At 33.5% G+C, this 26,140-nt stretch overlaps 1 protein-coding gene across 1 annotated transcript; it reads right to left on the bottom strand.

Moving 5' to 3' along the window:
- Positions 1–1,060: 1,060 nt before the first annotated feature.
- LOC112025251 (glutamate receptor 2.5) lies at positions 1,061–21,503 on the bottom strand. Its single transcript, XM_024057910.2, has 5 exons — positions 21,248–21,503; positions 9,081–10,390; positions 8,476–8,788; positions 7,663–8,072; positions 1,061–1,561 (listed from the first exon to the last, which is right to left on the bottom strand). Exons 1-5 carry the CDS (start codon positions 21,501–21,503, stop codon positions 1,061–1,063), a joined length of 2,790 nt encoding a protein of 929 aa, XP_023913678.2.
- Between the last annotated feature and the right edge of the window lie 4,637 nt (positions 21,504–26,140).

Genomic DNA, 26,140 nt, shown 5'->3' with positions numbered 1-26,140 from the left:
ATATTTTACATGTTTCTCTTATAGTGTTTGTCTCGTGCACTAAGCACTAGCAGGCTACTTGGAGAGCCAATTCAAATAATAATATACCGAAGGCCTTAAGTTCTGGCAAAAACTTTAACGTTTAACTAATGCTTTTTAGTGTTTTTTTAACAAAAACATTTAGGGTTTAAAGTTCCTCTCTAACTATCAAATTATAAAAGAATAAAAAATAAAAAAGACTAAAGTACCATTTTTGGGTTAGATATAGTCCCATTTAAGTTTTAATAGGTTCGAGATAATCGAGATAGTCCCATTAGATATATATATATATATATATATATATATATATCCTTTATATACATCTTCAGATGACCTTTCATATCATCCCATGTTAGATACACCTAGACCAAAAAGGTAAAAACAATGTCATTTACCTTCAGCCTTTCGACAACACCTACCTAATTCCAGCATTGTTGTTTCATCTATAATTCTAACCCGTACAAGTTGGCTACAGCCAGGGAAGGGGGTTTGTATTTTATATTAAGTTACAATGACAATTATGATTTTGATGTTGAGGTTGGACATTGGACTTGTGAGTTTTGTAAAGGTTGTGATTGACTGTGGGTGTTTGGGGTGTTGACATGGGAAAACAATAAGTGTATTTTGTTTTAGAATTAAGGAGAAAGAGAAAATACATTTTATATCAACTTTTATTCTACAACATTTCTCTAAAGTTGTTTATTTTTTATTTCTCATTACTTTAACTGAATTATTATAACGGATATGTGTGTGCAATTTATAATTATTGTTTTTATAATAAATTCATTACTAACAAAGTTCTATAACAATTATGTTTAACATATTTATAATATTCTCTAAAATCATCTTACATAAACATTATAACATTATTTGTGCATCGCACAAATGCACAGATAATTTACTAGCGGTTAACAATGAGTGAGTTGGATCATGTGCCCACCGCCCATGCAGTCCTAGGAATTAGAATATTTTATGGTACATGGCGGAGTTCACCCTTGTAAAGCCTTCATCTATACTAAGCTTAGCCACGTCCACACATGCATCACCAAATTTCGTCATCTACATCTATAGCAACATCGTCTGCTCCTTCACAGCTTGTCCTTGAATGTTTTTGCATATCATCTATACTAGGTGAAGCTCCAAAGCCTTCAGGACTTGGTGTGGATTCATTTCTCGAAAAAGACCATGAACGGAGACATTTCTGGCCGAAATGCTTTACCAATTCAATAAATCTCAACCAAAGAGATCCTTCGAGAGGGACAATGTTTGCGTTTGTCCAGTGAAAGTGAGGGAACTTTTTCACCACATATAGCAAGAGGGAAAACAAAGAAGCCACTCCAACTACGATGAAAAGACCACCGAAGCAATACACACCAAGACTAGGAGAATATGTAGAGATTTCAGCACTTCCATTTTCGCCTGTAGATGTAGTTTGACTTGAAAAGTATTTCCGCATAATATTTGTCATCTTATCTTTATCTTCAGTGACATTCAAGGTTGCTCTTGAAATGTAAGAGACTAGAGGGGATCCACATGGGAAGGCCTGAAGAAAGAAAGAAAGAAAGAAAAAAAAGATTTAATCACATTGATAAATCTTTATTAGTAGAATATAAACAAGATTTTTATATTAAATAAAGCTTATTCATTGGAGGTTTGGAGGAGTTAATGAAATAAGAAAAACAAACTTAAATGAAGTTATGCAATTAATATGAGCAAGTCTTTGGAGAGTGCTTTTTTATTATTATTTTTTAAATTTATTTTTATGAGCAAACTGTATGGATTCATTTAGAAACTGAAATTGAAGTACAACAGAGAGTAATACAAAGCAGAGAAAGGAAGACATTATGGGCATAGATGAGCAAGCTCATGAGCAACCCTGTTGAACTCCCTATTTCTGGTGCGGGATCTTCCAACTTCTAAAGTCATCAAGAGCAGAGAGAATTCGTTAGAGAATATGACCTGTTAGAGATATATTAGCCCATTAGTATAGGCCCAAGTCTAATTCTACTTTGTGTGCAAGGCAAGTCTCCTACTTGTACTAGAAGTCTAGTAGTCTAGGGTTTAGTCTACTATATATACACATGTTATGATTCATTGTAACACAGGATTTGTACTACACTATAATATATTATTGATGTAGCCCTTTAGGGTTTCCTCCGTGGATGTAGGCCGTTAGGCTGAACCACGTAACTCTCGTGTGTTATTGTGTTTTATACTTTATGCTTTCGCTTTCGCATCTATACTAGCATATTCAACATGGTATATTAATGCTAATATTTAACATGGTATCAGAGCCACCTTTTTGTGGCCATAGTTTTCTGTCCTTGCGGTATATTTAAGAGCAATCTTTGTCTTCCTCGGTGTTTTTTTTTACTGCGTTCATCTTCTTTGGCTTCCTACTACTGCCGTCAAAACTCTCCGGTATAGTCATGCCACCGTTAGAAGTCGCATCAACACTGCAAGACCATTGCCTTCTTCAAACTATCGTCACAGAGCCAAACTTTATTCAAGGGATTTTCTCAACTTTATCAAATCTCAAGATTTCATCAAGCTTCCATCTTGAGTTTGAGAGAGGGTGTTAGAGATATATTAGCCCATTAGTATAGGCCCAAGTCTAATTCTACTTTGTGTGCAAGCCAAGTCTCTTACTTGTACTAGAAGTCTATTAGTCTAGGATTTAGTCTACTATATATATACATTGTTAGGTTCTAAAGATTTAGGATTTTATGTATTTAGAACTCTAATGTGTAATGTTGGCAAACCATGATCAAAACAATATGTTTAGTCTTGTTTAGGCTTACTCAAAGTATGTTTATTTGTAAAACTGGAATCGAGTGATTGCAGATTTATTGGACTAAATCTGTAAGGCTCGATCGATCGAAAATTAGACTCGATCGATCGAACCACGTACAGAGTTATTTTTCTGCAGAGTTCCAGTTCAGCCCAAACTCTATTTAAACGTCTTGGGGATCAAGTAAAACACTCCTATATATAAGGAAAACCCATAGAACGTTTTTGGGACTTTTTAGAGAGAGAGAAATTAAAGTGCCTCTTGTGCCTCCTTTTATTTTTAGGGTTTTGCACCCAAACCTCTCTAAGTCTTTGTTGCTCATATTGCTGTTTATGTGAATCTCTTGTGAGATCATTGAGGAGCTTTCCTTCACATAAACTTAGGGTTTTCAAGGTAGAGATTATCTACATCTTGATGATCAACAAGGTTGCTGCCATTGAAGCTTAAAGAATATAAAGCATGGGTGCTTGTAGCTGATTAAAGAATTCAAGAAAGAAGGAGTCCGTGGATTCAAAGTTTGCACGTGGTCGTGTCCGTAAGTTCTACTGGTGGGTAGCATTAGGAAGTCGAGCGGGGAGCTTGTAGTCCTTTTGTATGAACTTCGATTCTTTCATAGTGGATTTAGGTTTGCCTTGAGGATCGGTGGGTCAAATTCTCCCCAGGTTTTTACCGTGTGGTTTCCTGGGTGATCATATCATTGTGTCTTTTATTATTCCGCTACTTTATTATTTTGATATGATTATTTGATTGCTTTAACTTAGAATTGCATAATTTGACTAAGTAACAACTTGGCTAATTAATCTAGGCTAACCAATCTGGTTGTGTTTTAAGGGGTCTAAAATCGTTCACACATGTTATGATTCATTGTAACACAGGATTTGTACTACATTATAATATATTATTGATGTAGCCCTTTAGGGTTTCCTTCGTGGATGTAGGCCGTTAGGCTGAACCACATAACTCTTGTATGTTATTATGTTTATATTTTATACTTTCGCTTTCGCATCTATACTAGTATATTCAACATGGTGTATCAATACTAATATTTAACATGACCAAATATGCCGTTAGTTTCCTTTGATTGAAGGGATTGGTGGACAATGAAGAAAGCATCCAATTCAAAGATGACATGTGAGGGATTCATTTCCTGGGCAAGTAAAACCCCATTTTCTAGAGCTATTACTCCAGCTTCTTCTACATTGTACTGAGCAGGAAGATTCTTGGTGATAGCTACGGAGACCATACTGTTGGAGTCTCTTATTACTACTCCAATGCTAGAGTGCCTGTTATCCATTGAAGTTGCACCATCGACGTCCATTTGAAAATACCAGTTGGATGAGCAATCCACCCTATTTAGTTTGAAATTATTTGCTGAGGGTTGACAGAAATGGCACCTTTATAGTCACAAGTTAACCTTCGAGCTGATTCTCATATTCGAGAGGGAGGGTGGTATGTTGACTCATGAATCCATGTATGCATCCATTTGTTTCCAAGAGTGGAAGAAGAGAGATAAAAAATACAAAAAAAGAAGAAGAAGTGCTTTCTATTATTCTACTTAGGTGTCTTTGTTGAAAACATGAGGTGCCAGTTGAGCTATAAAAGCTCTTAGCTGATTTATATTCCATTGTGAGTAGTGTATGAGTGTGCGTGCATGTGGGCAACAATTTTCAACAATTTAAATTGTTAGGAACATATTTTATGTAATTGGCTAATTTTCTGACAAAATTCACTTTACTTGTAATTGGGTAGATCTATGATGGGTTTAGTACTTCAAGAAATAAGTATTCAAATTAAGTATTGAAGCTATGCAAATCTAACCAAGAAACAAGTGAAGAAAGTGTTGTTCATTAAAACTCGACAGAAGTCTCGACAAAATCCTTTCTATCAAAATTTAATGTTGAAGCTCAACAGAAGCTTGACACAAGCTGTATCTGTCGAGAATTACAAAATCAGACTTTTCAATCTAATTACACGCATATTCCTATGTATTTGTGTACGGTTTCTTTTCTCACAACCCTAGACATATATAAAGATTATTTTAAAGGCCGTCGTGCATGCATTGTGTGATCAAATGCAAAAAGTGGCCTAGTTCATTATTTTCTTTGTAGAAGCTATTGTGTCTTTACACCAAGAGTTTTGTGACCAATGAGCTTCCTAATCTTCATTGTTGATGAACTGAAAAACTTTGCAACCAACAATCTTCTTCAAGTTGGTGAGTTAATCATGTACTGAGATTTGTGCATTGAATGGAAAGATTGCCACTACAATACAAGTTTAATTGAGTATTGGGGTAAGGGTTCAATTGTAAGCATAGTTTTAAAAACCGGAACGGACCGGCCGGTCCGACCGGTCGGACCGGGAACCGGTCTCAAATCCGGTCCGGTTATGTTAAAAAACCGAAAATCATTTAAAAACCGAAAAACAGTAAAAACCGGCCGGTTCAACCTGAAAACCGAAAAAACCGGAGGTCGAACCGGTTAATGCCCGGTTGGAGTTTTTTGGCTTTTTCCGGCAAAACTATGTCGTTTTGGACTTTTTGGTTTCCTAAAAACAAACCCTAAGCCTAAACTCCTCACCCCTCACCCTCAGACTCTTACATCTCACTCACGCCTCTCGGCCTCACCGCCTCAGCCTCACTTCCTCACTCACTCAAGCTCTCAAATCTCAACTCTCTCAAATCTCATCTCACGCGATCTGTTCTCTAATTTGTTACATAATTTCTTTGACAGATTGAGGGGGAGTAAAAAAGAATTAGAGCAATGTACAAGATTTTTCATATCAGGGAATTTGGAGCACAAATGTGGGATCTGGTTCTAATGAAGTGAGTCTATTTGCTATTCAGGATTCAACGAACAGAGTAGCACACTGGGCAGTATCATGACTCATGAGCTGAAAAAAAATCTCTGCAAGGCCGAATCAACGATCTGGCCACTGGGATTTTGTTTTCAAACAAAATCAAGGCTAAAAAATGGAGCACGTCTTGACTGGATTAGATCACGAAGTGATTGTTGTCTCATCATGACAGCAAACTAGGCCCATTCTCAGTAGCAGTCTGAGAATGACCATGATCAGACTAAAGAAATGGCCATATTCACGAGAGAGAAGAGAGAAAGAACTCATTGAAGAAAGAGATATGAAAATTGAAAAGTCAAAAGGCAGAAAAGCAAAAAGTGAGATCTTTTTTTTTTGAGAGAGCAAAAAGTGAGATCTGAGATGGGAAAAGGAAAACGTGTGGATGTGATTTCAAATTGTGTGGTAGGTGGGATATACGTGTGAATGTGTGGAGGAAAAAAATATCAAGTAGGCAATAATATTGTTAGTCATTGGTGCACTTATTTTAGTTATTTGAAAGTTAAAAAATAACTAAAATATTTTATAGTGGGTTTGTGGTGCTTGTATATGTTTTTTTTGTTTTTGTTTTGGTTAAATTGTGTTCAACGGTGCCTAAAAGTTGGTAAGTTAGAGTTTAATGTTTTACTACTGTTTAATTTTTTAGTTAAAATGACTAGTTATAAAATTATTTATTTATTTTTATAATTATTAATTTTATAATTATTAATTTTATAATTATTAATTAAATTATTTATGACGTCACCGGTTGGACCATCGGTCGGACCCCGGTTCGACCAGAAAACCAGTAATCAGTCTCTTTTCCGGTTCTTTCACCGTACCGGTTTTTAAAACCATGATTGTAAGTTAGTAGTTTAGGATAGGCCAAAGGGTTTGGTAAGATTCCTTATATTTGTAACCGCTTGTAATTGATAATAATGGATTCTTGAAAGTGGTGACCTTAAAATCACTCGGTGGGGTTTTGCCTTGGTGGTTTTCCCTATTCATAAACAAATTACCTGTGTTAAATTTATTTTCCGCTACATTTAGTTATTTGGTAATTTGTTTGTGCTATCATGTCATTGCATGTAATTGAACCTAATTAATTAACTTTGGTAATTAATTAATTTGCAAAGAGGTTCATTTTTGCCCTATCATAAACCATAATCCACTGGTCTATGAATTACATATATGGAAGCCATTGCTACATTTACCATGTTGACTTGTGACCTATGAAAACATTGACCATAATAATATTTGGATTTGTTTCTACAAAGTGAATGCAACGATTCATAAGATATATCTCATAGAAATGCCATAGATAACAATTTTTATAAAATCTTTCACATTAATTGAGATAACATGTTATTTTTTCTTTTTTATTTTCATTTGAGCCTACTACTAACATAACCTTATCATCTATAATTCATAATTTGCCACCTCAGCAATTGTGAACATTTTTGTGACTTTAGAGTTATTGAGATAACATGTTTTTTTTTTCTTTTTTCTTTTCATTTGAGCCTACTACTAACATAACCTTATCATCTATAATTTATAATCTACCACCTTAGCAATTGTGAACATTTTTGTGACTTTAGAGTTATTTAGGGGTTGTTTGGTAACGTTGTTCTGGTAGCATTGTTTGTATTTTTTAGAAATATGTGCAGGTGAAAAAATGTATAGAAATACGTGTAATGTTATTTAAAAACTAAAAAGTGTTGCTTAAACTACCATACCAAACAGCTCCTCAGAATATCTCAAAAAAAAGAATAAAAAGAATAAAAACTGTTACACATACCTTATTACACACACAAACACACGCACACTATTACTCACATTTTTTGAATTGAAATCTTGAGTTGAAAACATGATTCCAAACTGAAATTGTGTTTTCAACTCACGATTTCAGTTAAAAAAATGTATGTAATAGTGTGTGTAACAAACACTACTCAAACTAAAATATATCTTGCATTCTTGTATCACCCTTTTATGTTCATGGGGGAGGTTGAGAGAGAGATACTCACAAAGCCAAATCCATCAGTTTTGTAGATTGGTCCAACCATTGCATACCGAGAGCCGTATTTCGAGAGGAAGAGCTTAATGTAGGGGATCTCATCAACAATAGCAGCTACGCCACCATTATCACTTCCATTTGACAGTGCTTCATCATATTCCTCAGGAGTTTTATAAGCCTTTAGCTTGGACTCATCGATATTTAATTGTTCTACAAGAAGCTCTCTAACGAAAGAATCTTTATGATATCCTACAAAGTAACCATTCCTTTTTATCTCAGTCACATCAACAAATTCAGGTTTCAATTTTTGTACCGTCAACATTGAAGTTAAGCTAGCTGTGTAACTCTGTGATAGGATGAGTAACGTAAAGGTCCATAAGATCAGCACAAATCTTGACAAACTGTTGACCACTTTCTCCCCTAAAACATCATCAAAATTTGAGAAAAGTGTTAACATGTTTAAATTTATTTCCTTGAAAGAGGAAGTACAGTAGAGCAGGATAAAAGGGAGTGGAATCACACTTCTGGTCTCTAAACTTTAGCTTACGAGCAATTTTAGCCACTAAAATTTAAAGTGATTTTTTAAAATTCTTAATAAACTTAAAGTGATTACTTTTAGTCTCTAAAAAACCTTCAGTGACCAATTTTAGTCCATATGTAGTGATGATATGTCAGTTTTTAGTTTGACCACATCATCTATCTAAGGGACTAAAAATTTCTTAAAATAAAATTGTTCATGTTTCAAACTTTAGAGACCAAGAGTATATTTAAGCCAAAAAATAAAAATAAATAGAATTTCATTTAATGGGAAAAAAGAATTTACCATGACCAGAGGTGAGTGTTGCAAAGGAGAACAAGAAAATCGTGCGAATTTGTTGATCAAGGCGCCCTCCAAACTTAGAATTTACATGGCGTTCAAGAACCCATGTTACCAACCCTATAAAAATGGAGGTTGCAACGGTTGCTAACCAAAGATCCCAGCTTAGCGGCTTTAAGAAAATCCACATGTTCTTCTTTTCATCATCTTTCATCAAAACCACCATTGACACACCTGATTCAGAATAAGGTAATGTAAAATCCACGTATGAGGAGCGACTAGCCACAATTGTTGTGTCTCCAACCACAGCATCAAACTTCTGCATTTTGAGAGAGAGAGAGAGAGAGAGAGAGAGAGAGAGAGAGGTGAGGAATATCTTATTATAAAGTTACGTAAAAAAATAACGGCATAATAAATTTCATTATCATTATTATTTTTACATCTTGTTGAGGTAATAGATTATGATTAGTGCAACATCATTTTGGAATAATAATTGAAATTACTTTTATTATACACCAATCATAACCTGCTATCTCAATAGTGGTGAAATTGGTTGTATCATTTGAGTTATTGTACATACAATACGCAAGTATTGTAAACTAAAAAATCACCTTAAGTTTGATCTGGAAAAGAAGTTCATCATAAGTTCCTGCACTCTGCCCATTTTCGTTCACATATGGCACAAACTCATGTGGAAGGGGAAAAGGTAATATATCAAGTGCAGCAAGGAACACGTCAATTGAAAACCCAGATATTTTTGGTTTACCACCATGAGGATACCATTGAACCTTTATAAACTCATTAAAACCATCTCCAATTGGAATCCCAATCTTCAACTTTTTAGGCTGGTTTGTTGTGTCTCCAGGCCAGATTGGTGGCTTAAGTTTGTCCTTCGATATTGAATATGCTATTTCACTAATGTCATCTATTTCTTGTGAAAGTCCTTTCTTGGGGTTCCAATATCCAATAATCCTCTCCCTTTGTTCTATCACATTAAAGATTTCAAAGGTTGAAGCTTTCATCTGTCCCTTATCCAAATCAAAGTATCCACTAAGGCCTTGAAATCTAGTGCTTGCAATTTTGTTGAGAAGTATTGGACCAATTTCAGAAACTCCTATGGCTGCAAGGTCTACTTTACTTTCACTAGCATTTTGCTTCAAAAAGCTAGAATGCTCTATATTAGCCTTCTCCACTGCCATAGCCAATGCCCAAATTGTATCATATGCTCGTAATCCAAAGAGGTTTAACCCAAGAGTCTTGTAGTTTGTTTTTGTTGAGGTGTAATTTTTTGTCCATCTTCTTTCAAAATCTTCAAGATCTTTTGAAATTCGTATATATGGCCTAATTCCCAAAACACCTTGCATTGAGTCCATGATCTTTAAATTAATAGCATCTAACAAACTTGATAGCCCTTGTGTTGTTATCCATGCATACCCTTCGCTCATCATTCCTAAATTCTTTACATGTACAAAAAGCTTTGAGCCAAGAGAAGCAGTCATGTGTACAAGGAATATTCTTGTTTGCATTGCCTTTAATTTGTTAAGCTCCCCTAAAATATCACTATCTTTTGAAGATGGAGAAATGACACTTCTGTAAGGAAATCGGACATCAACCTCTTGGAAAGCATCTATCAAGTATAGAATTAAGTCAGTGCCATATTCTGTGTCTTCATAGATAGGGATGACTTCTCGCCAACCATAAGCTTGAATTAAGGTGGCTATGGCTTTCACTTGAGCTGAATCATCTTGGGTTGTCTGAATAAAAAATGGGTTATGATTTGTGGAAAGAAAGGGACTTGTGGCTGAGAAAGAAAGTATAGGAATATGAGCCTTTTCACCAAGTTTTGCAACAAACTTAGCTTGTGCTGAACTTTGAGGTCCTATGATGGCATGCACTTTTTCGTTGTTCATCAGATCAAGAGCTGCATTCCAAATGAACAAGTCAGCAAATCAGTGTTCACTAATGTTAGGATTCTCTCCATTTGAATGGATTCATTTAATGTTTTAGAGTAAATATATATGATGACTATGAAGGTATGTCCAATGCTACATCATTCAAATTTTAAATAACGTGATACTTTGTACACTGTCAAAGACTCAAAGTTAGTTCTTGGTCTATGAATTACTTGTCTTATGATGGGAAACTTCAATTAACACATATAAAGTTCTGTTTAGCATTCAAAATTACTAGTCTAGAATGGTTATTCTCCCTAAAAAGGTCACTAGCACTATGGAACAAGATTGAATGCAATAACCTGTGGAATTCATGACTTTTCTTGACACATGATTTTACTTGAGTTTTATCTTTAATATGTACTTTCAAGAATTATTTTTTTGATCTCTATTGCATGCATTTGCGTAGTGGTCTTCTAGGAACTAGTTCTGGAGACCAGTCTAACTCTAAATCCCAGTCTAGCCCTTAATCCCGCTTGGACATGGACCCTCCTCCCCAAGATGACTTAAGGCAGACCCTTGGAAGAAATTAATGCCCATCTAGGTCGCTTGGAAGCAAGGTATGAAGAGGATAATGCCTATAATGGAAAAAATAATAATTATAGACAAGGTCCTTATTGTAGACAAGACCACCATAGAGACCATGATGACAAGTTAGCTAAGCATATCATAGTAGAGGCCCCAATCTTTGATGGTGATGAGAGTCCTTAAGTCTACAATGACTGGGTACGTAAGTTAGAGCATTTTTTTGAATGGTATGAATTGTCAGAAGATAGGAAGGTTATATTTGCCAAAATGAAACTTGTAGAAAGAGTAAAACTTCATTGGGACAGTATCGAAAACCACCTCCTTAAGACTTGCCAACCACCCATGTTAGCTTCTAAAAGTTTAGAACAATTGACAAACCGTGAACACAAACTTGTCTAGATATAGATCCTAGAGTCTATAGATATTATTAGAAAATACTTAAGGTGATACAAGTCAAGATTCAAGAATATACAAGCTGCAGAAAGAAAAGTTCAAAAACTGCCTGTTTCGACTGATCGAGAAACAGGCTCAACCGATAGAAATATAGGTCTGTAGAATTTTAAGTTCGGCCCAATAACAATTCAATCCCAAAAAGGATTAGGGTTTCAGATCTACTTCTTCTAGTACATAAAGAAAAACCTAAGCACGTTTTTATAAGGCTTTTTAGAGAGAGAAGAGTGTGCCTCTTTTGTATCTAGGGTTTTGTACCCAAAAAACTCTTTCATATCTTCTACCGATGTTATTCCTTGAAGAATTTCAAGATCCGATGTTGTAGAAGTTGCCGCATTCTCTAGTCATCAAAAGTGCTGATGATCTAAACCTTCAAGGGTGGTCTTGGAGTCACAAATAGGAAAGTTTGTGTTGCTAAACCTTTGAGTGGAGTCTCAAAATCACAAGTATGGGTGCTTATGTTGCAAAGGCTTAATAGAGGAGTCCGTGGATTCAGAGCTTGCACGTGGTCGTGTCAGTAAGTTTTACACGACCACGTGATCATATCATTGTGTTCCTCCCTACGTGATCATAGCTAGGTTAAATCATCCCCAGGTTTTTTATCGATTTTGTTTTCCTGGGTGATCATATCATTGTATTCTTTATTTTCCGCTACTTTACATGATATGACTTTATTGTTTTAACCTATATCTGAATAATAAACCTAAGTATTCATTTGGTTAATTAATTAGGTTAAACAATCTAGCTTATAGGGATCCCAAAAAAAAAAAAAAAAACCTAACAACCCGTAACTCTAGGAAGAAATGAAGGCAAAGCTCAATGAAAAGTACTACCTAATGTCTCATCAAGGAAATTTGTTGGATCAACAGCAAGATTTAAGACAAGACAATAATACAGCTATAGTATACATAGAGCAATTTGAAGAGTTCAGGATACATAGTGATGCGACCGAAGATGAGTCAATTACCTTGAGTACGTTTAGGAAATGTCTCAATTATGATCTTCAAAGAGAAATGGTGGCTTGAGAGATCACAACTCTTGATGATGTCTATGCCTTAGTGCAAAATTTTGAGTTGATCACTAGGCCCCAAGGTAAGAGGAGATTTGAGAATCGTATGTTGCCTCACAACAATTTAGAAGCCCCCCAAGGTAGCTACTTCCAAGGTAACCAAAGTAGACCTTACCCTAACAATAGGCCCTTACGCATAGATGACAATCCTCAAGGTAGATACCAACAAGGTCCTCAAAATAGACCCAACCCAAATAATAGGCCCTTGTGCACATAAGACAAAGGGAAAGGTGTAGTTAGGGAGACATTCAAGCCCAATTCTAAAATCTAGTGTATTTAGTGTCAAGGCTTTGGTCATATGGCTGCCTAATGTCCTAATCAGACCTTGTTGATTGAAAAATTGGGAGAGGATGAAGTAGAAGAAGTCTATGGGGCTAATATTGACGACATTATGGAAATAGGAGAGGTTGATTCCACCCATTTAGGATGCATTAGAGTCCTACCATTTTTTGATGAACTCAGCGAGGGTAGTCTTGATACTCCTGTAGTGAGTATTGTTAGTTGTACTATATCATAGTCCAAAGAAAGTGACGATTGGAAAAGAGGTATTATCATCCAAATTTTTGTTAAGTGTAGGACCAAAGATTGCAAGGTTATAATTGATAGTGGAAGTTGCATTAATACAATCTCTTCAAGCCTTGTCTCTTACTTAGGTTTGAAGTTAGTTGCCCATCCTAAACCTTACAAGGTAACTTGGGTAGATGATTCAACCATCACCATCAAGGAAAGGTGTCTTGTTCCTATTCACATCCTTTCATACAAGGCTCATATTTCATGTGATGTGATTTTAATGGATGTAGGACTCATAATTTTGGGATGAACATGGCTCTAAGATTTAGATGTCACTCTTTATGATCACTCAAACTCTTGTTTCTTTAGGCACAATGGGAAGAGGATTAAGCTTAACCTAATCCAATCTAAGTTTACTAGATCAAGACTAAATAAGAGCCTAAAAAACGAAGCATGAACTTCATGAATCCAAAAATACTTGAAAGGGTTGTCAATGAAGAGTCTATCATATTTGCTTTGGTTGTTAAGGAAGTTGCACTAGACAACTTTGAAGAAACAAGAAAAGAAGTAAGATCAGTGCTTCAAGAGTTTCAAGATGTTTTCCTTAAGGAGCTCCTAAATCAATTACCCCCCATGTGTGATATTTCAACACACCATAGATTTTATACTTGGAGAAGCACTTCCAAATTTACCCCACTACAGAATGAGTCCTACTCAACATGATAAGATGACTAAACATGTGGATGAGATCTTACAAAAAATATTTGTGAGTGAGAGCTTAAGCCCATGTGTAGATCTTGCACTTTTGACCCCAAAAAAGATGGATCTTGGAGTACATGCGTGGATAGTCACGCAACCAATAAGATTACTATGAAGTATCATTTTCCTATCCTTAGGTTAGACGATATGTTTGATATGATGTCAGAAGCTACAATCTTTTCAAAGATTTGATTTAAAAAGTAGATATCATCAAATTAGTATTTGTTCAGGTGATGAGTGGAAGACTGTCTTTAAGACAGAGGATGATTACATGAGTGACTTGTGATGCTATTTGATTTATCAAATGCGCCTAGTACTTTTATGAGAGTGACGACATAACTATTGAGGTATTTCTTGGGCAAAATTGTGGTAGTGTACTTTGATGACATCCTCATTTATAGTAAATCAAAGGAGCAACATTTGGATCACCTCAAACAAGTTTGTTCCACTTGGAGGAAAGAAAACTTGCATGTCAACCTCAAGAAATGATATTGTGTCATTTTCTTAGGTTTTGTTGTCTCATTTGAAGGTTTTCTATTGACCCACAGAAGGTCAAGGCCATAACGGATTGGCCCGAGCCCAAGATTCACGAGGTTTGCAGTTTTCATGGGCTTGCAATATCTATTATTGCTGCATACGTGGATTTAGTACAATCATGGCACCAATGGTCAAATACTGCTATTAAATACTAGTTCCAATGGTCAAATATTGCTATTAAAGAATTTAAGGAAATCAAGAAGAAGATGAAAAAAGCATTAGTGATGCACTTACTAGACTTTGAAAGGGTTTTTGAAGTGGAATGCTATGCATCTGGCATAGGCATAGGAGGAATACTTAGTCAAGATTGTATAGCTTACTTTAGTGAGAAATTAAATGAGGCTAAGAAGAAGTATTCAAAATATTACAAAGAACTGTATACCGTGGCACAAGCTTTGAGATATTGGAACCATTACATGACAACCCATGAGTTTTTCATTTATTCTAATCACAATGCCCACTGCCACATTAATTTCCAAAAGAAATTAAACGCTCAACATGTTCCTTGGGTTGAGTATTTGCAAAGATTGTCCTATGTTTGAGACGTAAATCTAGTATTAAAAATAAGGTAACAAACGCATTGAATAATCGAGTCAAATTACTTTCCGTGATGAGCTCAAAAGTAATAGGGTTTGAAAACTTGCAAGAGGAATATGAATCTTGCCAGATTTTGGCTAAGTGTACACTACATGGAGGAATAAGCAGTTTACAGTTGTGGATGATTTTATCCTCCGAGATGGCTACTTGTTTAAAGCCAATAAGCTTTGTATCCCTTGCACACCAGTTAGAGAATTTTTTATTTGGGAAGTGCATGCTAGGGGACTTTTAGGACATTTGAAACATGATAAGACAATTGAAGAGGTAGAGAGGTAGTTCTATTGGCCAAGTCTAAAGAGGGATGTTTCCAAGATAATTGGCCAATGCTGCCAATGTCAATTGGCTAAACATGACAGGCAAAATACAAGCCTTTATACTCCTCCACCAATTCCTCATCGTCCTTAGACTAATGTAAGCATGGACTTCGTACTAGGTCTTCCTCATACCCTTAGAAAGTAAGATTCCATTCTTGTAGTGGTAGACATATTCTATATGATGACTCATTTCATTCCATGTTCTAAAACTTTTGACGCATCTAAAGTAGCCAAGCTTTTCTTTGATGAGATTTTCAAGTTGTATGGGTTACCTAAAACAATTGTGCCAGATAGATATGTTAAGTTCATGGACTATTTTTGGAAGAATTTTTGGCACATGATGGGGACAAAGTTGAAATTCTCTAATACCATACTCAAATTGATGGTCAAACTAAAGTTGTGAATAAGAGTCTAGGAAATCTCCTTTGGTATCTCAAAGGTGAGAATGTAGGAGATGGGAATCTATACTCCTTTTAGCCTAGTTATCATATAATAACTCAGTCAATAGATCCATAGGCATAAGCCCCTTTGAATTTGTTCATGGTTATAAGCCTAGGAGACCTTTAGACCTTCTCCCAATGTCCCTACATGCTAGGGTTTCTACATTTGAAATAGAGTTTACTAGTCATATGCATGAGTTGCACAAAGAGATCAGCAAACAATTTCATACTAGTGGTCGTAAATATAAAACTCAAGTTGATATACATCAACGTCATTTAGATTTTGATGTAGAAGATTATGTTATGATTTGTATTAGGCTTGAACGGATCTTTTTGGAACCGTTAAGAAACTACAGGCCCGCAATGCTGGCCCATTCGAGGTATTATAGAAACTTAGATCTAATGTTTATGCCATAGATATACCCTCAAATTATGGCATTAGTTCGACTTCTAATATAGCTGATTTAATATCTTTTAAAGGTCCAACAGTTATTCCCCATGACCCTTTTGATGAACCTCTCTCTACTTCATTGGCTAACCTTATCCCTGGCCTTACACCATTCCTCCCCACCCCCCCCCCCCAAAAGGCACATAAAGATATTATTGATGTTATTTTGAATGAGCAATCTCTTTTCACCAAGGATGGAATAGGTCAACACTTATTGGTTCATTGGCGAAAATGACCTGAGTCTGATTGCACATGGATCACTAGAGAGGAGTTGCAGTAACTTGATCCCACTCTTTTGGAGGCTCACTTGAATACAATTCCTACTGCTTCATCTCTACCTATGATCACCCGCACCTATAAGTGTCGATGGAAGTGCCATGCTGACCTTGTGAGCTTGTGGATAGATGATGGAGGTTCCTTTGATGTCACTTGATCATTGTGAGCTTGACTCAACAAGGTTGAGTTTCTCCTACCCTAGGGGAGTTGGTACGGACACCATAGTATATCACATTTGAGGAGATTATCATTTATGTTATCTTTATCTTTAGCATTTGATTAGTATTGGATTAGTATTTGAGATTGATTAGGATTCATATTAGGAATGCTCATCTTTATCTATTGTGGTTTTTGGAAGTTGTAAATAAAGCTCTAGATGATTTATTTTGTATTAAGAAAATTATTAATATTATTCAGAGATTATTCATACATAATTTGCATTGTGTTTGGTGGTGTCCAAACAACCTTAGGTGGTGAAGCTTAAGGTTTACTGTGGGACTAATCTAGGTGGAAAGCCTAATTTGTCCTGCATCAAAAGAGTAGTCTTGAAATATTGAACCAAAAGAAATAAAGAGTTCTTCTTTTTTAATTTGTTCTTATCTCTGATGTAGCATTTGAGAGAATTTTATTTATCTTTTCAAGGAGTGCGCCACATGGCAGAACCTCATACTCTTTCACATAAGGTCTTTACTTTTGTATATACTAGTCAAATAATTATTTTGAGATGTGGTATAATGTATAATTTAATCTCTACATTTTATTTTAGATAATTTATTGTCACTAAAAATTAAACAATTTCTAAAAGTAATTTCTATCTCTTTATTTTTACAAATATATAATATTATCATTTTTGGCGTTTTTGATTGATATTATTCTTTTTTGAAGTGGTCCATATTCTTTTAACTATTGTTATTATGCACTATATTTTTCTAATTTATTTTGGTACTAGAAAACTTTTTAAATTTCAAATTTATTAATCAAAATTTTCATTCTCTTAAGGAGACTTTCATGATAATCAAAATTTATCATATAAGTACAATTGATATTATTCAAATAATCGATAGTACTCTTAACCTAAACTGAATGGACCGAAGTGGACTAAAATGAACTGAATGGACACAAGTGGACCAATTTGACGGAAGTTGACCAAATGAATTGAAATGGACCAAATGGATTGAAGTGAACCAAAGTAGACCAAATTGGATTGAAATGGACAAAATGAACCGAAGTGGACTGAAATGGATTGAATAAAAAACCATAATTAGTAAACATAACTAAAAAAATTAATTATAATTATAATTATAAAGTGATGTAAAACCATAATTTGTGATAAGTAATGTATTCCAATGTGATAGAAATGGTTTGTAGTTTAAGGTTGTGTTTGGCTCGATGTAAAATATTTTTTGGAAAGGAAAATATTTTCAATTGTTTGGTTGTGTTTTGAAAAATACATCAGAAAATGGTTTTCAATGTTTGGTTTACACGTAAAATTATTAACAAAAAATATGTATATACGTCAAAAAATACGCTACACACACACACACACACACACTCTCTCTCTCTCTCTCTCTCAAGTAAAGGCCAAAAAATAGGCGAGTAATTCGATTGAAGGTAAAATAGAAGTGTAAATGATTTTACCCTAAATGGTCAAAATTTTACAGTCAAACCGAAATTGATTTCAGTTTGACCGTATTTTTCGGTCCACCCAAAAACCCTGTTGGGGTGTAAAATATTTTCTGTAATGGTTTTTCACTCGAAACAAACAAGGCCTAAGTAACATTAGTCAGGTTTGTTATCACATTAATATTTTTAACTAAATTATTATGCATGCATCTATGATTCTATATGCCTGCTAAAGATTTTATTCAAGTTGAACTTGATACCATGTAGGGAAAGTTAGTACACCACAAAAATGCATATCAGAAAAACCATTTGCATGTAATATCTTATATAAAAAGAAAAAGAACGGAAATAAGAAGAGGAAAAATCACGCTTTATAATCACTATCTCTTTAAGTTGATGAAAATGACATATGGTTCTTAAGAATATGTAAAATAAAAGTAGTGAAAAGTGACTGTTATATCATGATTGATAAGCTATAATTAATTTTGAAAATGAATAAGGGCTCAACATATTATTGCACACATTAATATTTATATAAATATTTTAAAGAAAATAATGGAAAGAAAATGATGACAAGCATATTAGGAAAATCACTTGCATGTAATATCTTCTACACAAAGAAAAATAAAGGAAAAAGAAAAGCCCATTTGTTTGGGGAAAATGACATGGTTATCAAGAACGTGTAAAGTCATAGTAGTGAAAAGTGATTGTTATATCATGATTGATAAGTTATAATTAGTTTTGAGAATGAGTAAATGCACAATGTATTATTGCACACATTAATATTGATATAAATATTTTTTAAAGAAATGATGACATGTCGCTGATGTGGTTTAATAAAAGCAAAGTAATAATAAATGCTATGCTTTAAATTTTAGATATACTAGTTGCAGACCAATGTGATGTGTGAGAATAGATAATTATTTATCAATTTAAATTAGAGTTGCAAGAAAGAATAAAAAATAAGAGAGAGAGAATAATTATTTTTTTCATGAGAGAACGAGAGAGAATATAACAACTTCATATAAAATTAGATGTAAATAAAAAGAGTAAAATTAAATAACTATATAATAATAAGCATGGTTTTGAAATCCGGACTAGACCGTACGGTCCAATCGGTTAACCGTGAACTCCTCTTCTTTGCGGTTCTTTTAACCTTAAAAACCTCTCTATGCAAGAAAAGCATGGATCCGTGCGAACCACGGTTGAACCGCATGGTTCTTAAAACCGTGAACGGTTCTCGCGGTTCTCATGGTTCCTTTTTTTTTTTTCTTTTTTTTTTTTATAGCAAATACCGACTAAAATTAAAGATTTGACCGGCATGCATTTTGGACTTTTTTCAGATCTAGAACCAAAAGATTTGTGAGGGGGAAAAAAAAAAAAAAAACAAGTTGAGAAGAAGAAGATGACAAAGTAGGGGCATGAGAAGTTGAAGCAGCAAGCTAGCAACCCAGCTCAGATCGCCAGTCACGGTCTTCATCTTCGTCTTCTGCTTATATTTCTTCTTCTTTCTTCTTTTTCTCCTTCTTCTCTTTCTTCTTTCTGTCTCCACTGCTGTGGTTTCTCACCTTCTCTTTGTTTGTGTTTGTTTTGAATTCTTTTTTATGTTTCCAAAGCCCCTTCACGTGACTTGCATTGGGAAAAAAGAAAACTTTTGATTTTTGAATTAAAGATGGCAAAATGTTTCAGCCATTAAATTTTTGTAGCTTTGAGCCCGTGATGTGACTATTGATAAATTGATATGTAACAAATAAAATATTTTAAGTACTTTTAATTAATATTTACAATTTTTTAAAATGAGAAAATCTAGTGTTACAAAATATATCACATTTTTTTTTTGTCACAATTATGATGTAGCAAAGTTTGAATGGTAGAGGAAAAATAATGAGTCAACAAATACAATTAAGTATATAATAATTATTAAATAATTATTTTAATTTAAAATTATTAAGTGTCCTTCTAATTCCTATATAATTACAATATTACTATCACGAGGTTAACTAATCAACATATAAATAAATAAAGAAATATTATATCTATGTATGCTTAGGATATGATATTTCTTATGTGTCCTGTGAAAGTTATGATATGAAAAATACATTTGAAAGATAGATTTCTATATTTAATTGGGTCATTTAATTTAATTTTTCTATTTATACTAATTTAATATATTTATTTATATTTAAATTATTATTAAATTAATTATGACGTCATCACGATTACCTTAAAAACCTTGAATCTCTCATTTTTACGGTTCAATGAATGGTCCGAGTCTGAAAACTATGGTAATAAGCATCAAATTATCCATGTTATGCTATGTAAATAGAATAACATTAATTTTTATATACTATTTTTATGATGGAATATGATATCATCTAACAATTAAAGAAAAGAAAAAAAAAGACAACAACTTGAAAACACAACTAAATCGTATCAACCCAAAGTAGACGTCTAAAGAACACAATAGTTTATCAACCTAAAGTAGATATACAAGAAAACAAATCCACCAAAAAAATGAAAAATTAAGATATATTTATATATATATATAAATAACATTTTTGTGTGGGAAAAATATGTATTAAATAAGAGAGAATAACATAATATGATAACATCTAACTATTAAAGAAAAGAAAAAAGACAACAACTTAAAAACACAAAATTAAATCGCATCAACCCAAAGTATACTTCTAAAGAACACAATAGTTCATCAACCTAAAGTAGAGTTGTAAGAAAAGAAAAATCCACCAAAAAATGAAAACTATGCATAAAATGAGAGAGTGACAAATTTATTATAAGAGAATGAGAATAAGAATAACAAAAATAAAAAGATAGAGGAAGAGTGACATTAATGTAGAGAGTAGTGAGGAGTTGAAAAGGTAATAGAGAGGGGAAAATGTTAGAGAAAGTACAACAATAAGTTAAGAAATTAGCAGAATTAATTACTACACTTCAACTTTTAGATATATATATATATATATTGATATATTGTTTGATAATTGATAGATTGATGTCATTTTCTGTTACTTCTTTAGTTGCTATGTCATTTTTTATTGTTTCTACTAATTTAATTTTTTATATTCCTTTACATTCTTTTGTTCACTTAATTTGAATTAACAAAAAAACTCTTCTCATTGGAACGCTAGTCTTCTTTGTGCACGCATGCATGTGTGTTTTTGATTCCTTTCCCATTGCAAGAGAGATATCAGTTTTAGACTTTTAGTTCTACCGAAATATTAAAAATCTGCACTTCTAGGATGTGTGAGAATGTTAGTTACCTGCACATGCTGCACCGACAACATCATCCTTAGAATCCCTGGTAAAAAGACTGAGTCTAGTTCGATAATTAGCATTCACAGCATAGAAATCAGAGACCGCCATCAATATGTAACTCTCTGCCACTTTTGCCACTGTGGAGTTCAAATCAAGAACTACGCCCACTCTTATCACATCATCTGCCATTGACTGTTTATTACCCTCAAGGCTGAGTAAGAGGAGAATGATGAAAGAGAAGAGGTGCTTCAGGTTTGCCATTGACATAAAAGCATTCACGTTGCCAAATGTAGGTTTAGGGGTAATAGAATAGGAAATTAAGTCCAAGAGTAAATATAATTGGAAGAAGAAGTAGGACAAATAGAGAAGCAATAATTGATATGCTTAGGGTTGGAGAAAGCATGTCTGGGTTCTTGATTTGGCTCACCCTATTTGTAGACTCATTCTTCTGTTTCCCAACAACTAACTCATGTACAAGATTTAATATTTGGTTAGCTTTCGGAATTTTTGGAATCCAAAAATAATTTTATATTAAAAGAGTTATGTCAAAGTTATTTTGAAACAGGGCTGGCCCAACACAATTTGGGTCCTAAGGCAATAAATTTTATGTAAAGTCTTTTATATGTAAATATTTTTTTTGGAGAGAGTTTCAACTTATGATGTTCGCTCTTGATAATAACTCTTTATTATCAGACTAAGACACCAATCAGTTTTTGGTGTAGGCGGGGAATGAACCCTAGATTCTTATACAACCATCAGAGATTTTACCAGTTAAACTAACTGAAACTCACATATGTAAATATTTATTAAATAAAGTTATTTAATACTCAAGGTTAATTGTTCCCAAAAAAAAGGGTCAATTTCATACTAAGTTTAGTTAGGTGAAATAATACTAACTAAACTAAGGTTAATTTAATATAAAGAATTGAATAACATAGTTGAAGCATAAATTTTATAAAGAAGAAAAAAGAAATAAAAAAATAAGCTTACTTTATTCGATATAAGATGATGAATAGTTAAGTAAAGCTAATTTTTGAATAAAATATTTTCTAAAATATATCTTAAATTTTTATAGAGTTTCAACCTATGATGTCTGCTTCTAATAATGTGCTCTTTATCATCAAATAAAGACACTAATCAGTTTTTGATGTAGGCAGGAATTGAACCCTAGATTTTTAATTAAACTATTATAGACTTTACCAATTGAGCTAACTGAGGGTCTAGGAGAGGTAAAGGGTTTGAGCTGTGAGGTTAACAATATATTGTAATTGTCTTTGTGAGAAAAAAGTAAATCTAATTTTTAATTTTATATCTTGTTTTTAAGAGGTACGTGGTTTTGTAGGAGACTACTTTGCAAAAATAAAAGTCTTAAACTATTATGGGAGATTAATCATCACTGATGATCTAACATATTTGTAACATTTTTTTTTTAATTAGTTTAGGGTCTCAATTTGGGTTAGGTTTCTATTGATCTTGTATTTTGGAGGCCTTGTTATAATGAAAAAGGAAAATGTTAAAGGTACTATAAAATGTTCACAATATGATATATGATCATAATTGATGAATTTCAACAACCTAATTAATGAATATTTGAATGACTTTTTTTTTTTTTGGGTGATTGATGACATGTTAGTTTGTAAGAATTAAATTTGTTATTCCAAGCATCACTTATGAAAAAAAAAATCACAATCATTTAAAAATATTTATTATAATAAAATTTTAGGCCTTTTACAGTGGAGGACAAGGCCTTTCATACTAGGGTAAAAAGTTTTTGTTATTGGCTGGCCCTGATGTAAAATGAACATAGCGATACAAATTTTATTTTAATTAATATTTTCTTTTTTAATGAATTATAAAACTAATTTGTATATAACTTTTATATTTTTAATTATTTAAGAATTTACATCTGACAAGGATGAAACAGAACTGCACTATGTTTTTCATCTTATCTACGAAAAAGTGTTCTAAGTCTAGGAATGACAACGAAATAGGGTAGAAAAGACTTGCATAGAGCATGGTAGGCAAGTCAAGACAAAACTGGGTGGAAGCATTTTGTTATCTTTAATGAGATGGTTTCGACATTGTGAGAGGAAAAAGGTCATGAGTGGGGTGAATAATGAGAGATCTAGTAAAGTCTTTGTAAATTGTATAAGAAATCTGGAGTTTAATTTCTGCCTATACCAAATATTGATTAGTGTCTTGATCTGATGATAAAGAGTCATCATTAGAAGCGAACATAATAGGTTGAAATTCTTAAAAAAAAAAAAATTGTTTTAAGAAAGAATGATAATAAAATATGTTTTTAAAAAATAAAATACATATATACTAGGACAGGACGAAGCAATACAAGGTGAGGAAGAATAAATTTTCTCCTCAAGGTATAAAAAATCTATAATAAACAGAATGACAATGACAAATCGGGCGGGTCAAGCATTTTTGACACTATATACTTTTAAAGTCACTCCCAAGTCTCTCATGGATTTTTTATTTTCACATATTCGTTAATCTGAGTGGATTAGGTACACCTTTTATGAACTTTAACGTCACGATACACGATAGCAACTGAAATTATGCCTTTCTTTTTGTTGGGTGCATGCTGTTGTAATTTCATAGCTACTGCGTTGGCTTGGTCGGGTCCAGGAACTCTTTATTATACTCTGTTTTCATATCAATACAATATTCTATCTTGTATAATTTAAAAAAAAAAAAAAAAAAAAAAAAAAATAGCGACTCAGCTACGCGTTCTTCTTGTATAATTTAAAAAAAAAAAAAAAAAAAAAAAAAAAAGTAGCGACTCAGCTACGCGTTCTCAACACATGTGGAAAAATGTAGTGTTTTAGACAGTTACTTCTTTGGACGTTATTGTAATTTTTTAGATCTCTTAAAACACAACCAGATTGACCTAATTAATTAGCCAAGTAATTACTTAGTCAAATTAAACAGATCTAGATTAACACAAATATATTATATCAATGTAAAGTGCGAAAAATAAAGAATACAAAGATATGATGACCCAGGAAAACCAAACCGGTAAAAAATCTGAGGAGGATTTAACCTAACTATCCTCAAGGTAAGACGAATTTACTATAAAAGAATTGAAGTTTACACAATAGTGACTTAGACCACTAACATCTTATTGCTACCTCGAGTAGGAAATTTACTACAATGACCACGTGACAGCTTCGAGTCCACGAATTACTTCTTTCTTGGATTTCCAACAAGCACAAGCACTCCCACTTGTATATCTTTAAGCTCTTGAATCTGCAACTGAAACGATCACCAAGTTCTTGACATATTCTTGATTCTTGATAACTCTAAGTATGTGTGAAGGCAAATACCTTTAGATCTCACAAAAAATTCACACACACAACATAAAGAGCAACAAAGACCTCAAAGAGCTTTTGGGTACAAAACCCTAGATCTACAAAAGAGACACACTCTTCTCTCTCTAAAACCTTATAAAAATGTGTTTAGGGTTTCCTTTATATACTAGGAGAAGTAGATCTGAAACTCTAATCATTAATGGGCTTGAACTGCTGTTTGGGCTTAATTAAAATTCTGTAGATACGAATCTTAATCGATCGAGCCTATTCTTTGATTGATCGAACCAGGCCGATTATGAAATCTTCTTCCTATAGCTTGTATGTTCTTGAATCTTGACTTGAATCACTTTGAGCATTGTCTAATAATACCTATAGACTCTAAGATCTATATCTAGACAAGTTTATGTTCACGATTTACCAATTGTTCTAAACATTTAGAACCTAACAGATATCAATAAGAATACAAGCACACAATTTTTGTTATAAATAGGTAAATTGTGAGTGGTGGAAAAAAAGGTCCATCATTGAAAAAATGATTATCCTTCATTTATAGTTGACAACTTTAACGAGTTATGACAAAAGTTATATTCCTAGACTCGTTGATAAGCATAATCTAAAGGAAATTCCACTTATTCCTCAGAAACTATGAGAATGCAAACTTACCCTTCCTAAACTATACCATATTTTACACTTAATTCTCTAAATTATGAGAATGTATACTTATTTTCCTAAATAATTACCCATGCGATAGAGTGAACAGTGTTTACACGGGTAATAATAGTTTGGAGGGTAAGTGTATATTCTCATAATTTAAGAAGGTAAATGTAAAAGTAGGTAAAGTTTAGGGGGATAAAATATAATTTCGTTCATAATCTAAGAACACAATATATTTATAACTGTTGATTGAAATAAAATCACTTTGACTTTGATGTAACAATGATATCACTTATTAAGTTATTACGTAGCAATCACAGTACACTCACAAAAGAGAAATACTACAATAATCTTGACAGTTATTCGTTTCTTATGAATAGTGGAAGAATTAGGATTTAAAGCGATGATGCATGAAAAAACAGTGAGCCACTCATCCATCTAGAGGTGCTGGAAGACTTGTAAGAAGGAAGAATGTTACTGGAGGGCACCAATGGGGTGTTGACCTAAGCTTCTCTGATGCTTAAGTTAGAGACTCATATGAACCCAATAAAACTCAAAGGTAGTAGTTTATGGTCTCATGTACCTCGAATTGAATGAGGTCTGGCCTTTATATAAGGGATCTTGAGTGGCTCTCCTTATTTTGTGTCACTCTTCTCATGGGAGGTGTGTTGGCTAAATGGGGTTCGTGGGAGCGAATTATTAGGAGATTGCTCTTATGTTTTAAAGTAGTGGACTTATGGAGTAAATTCTGCTCATGATACCTAATGTGATTGAATTAGTCTGTGTAGAATGGCCATCACTATGGATGACTATGATGTGGATGAGCCTTATAACATGGAAGACTATTATGGTCTTCTATGCAAGTAGGTGACGTTCTCCATATGGACGGACAAACACACGTTGGATGACAATTTGGGTGAG

Source organism: Quercus suber, unplaced genomic scaffold (assembly GCF_002906115.3).
Source record: "Quercus suber isolate HL8 unplaced genomic scaffold, Cork oak 2.0 scaffold_41, whole genome shotgun sequence".
Lineage (NCBI taxonomy): Eukaryota > Viridiplantae > Streptophyta > Magnoliopsida > Fagales > Fagaceae > Quercus > Quercus suber.
The sequence above is the reverse complement of the archived record's forward strand: the minus strand, read 5'-3'. Positions and strand labels throughout refer to the sequence as shown.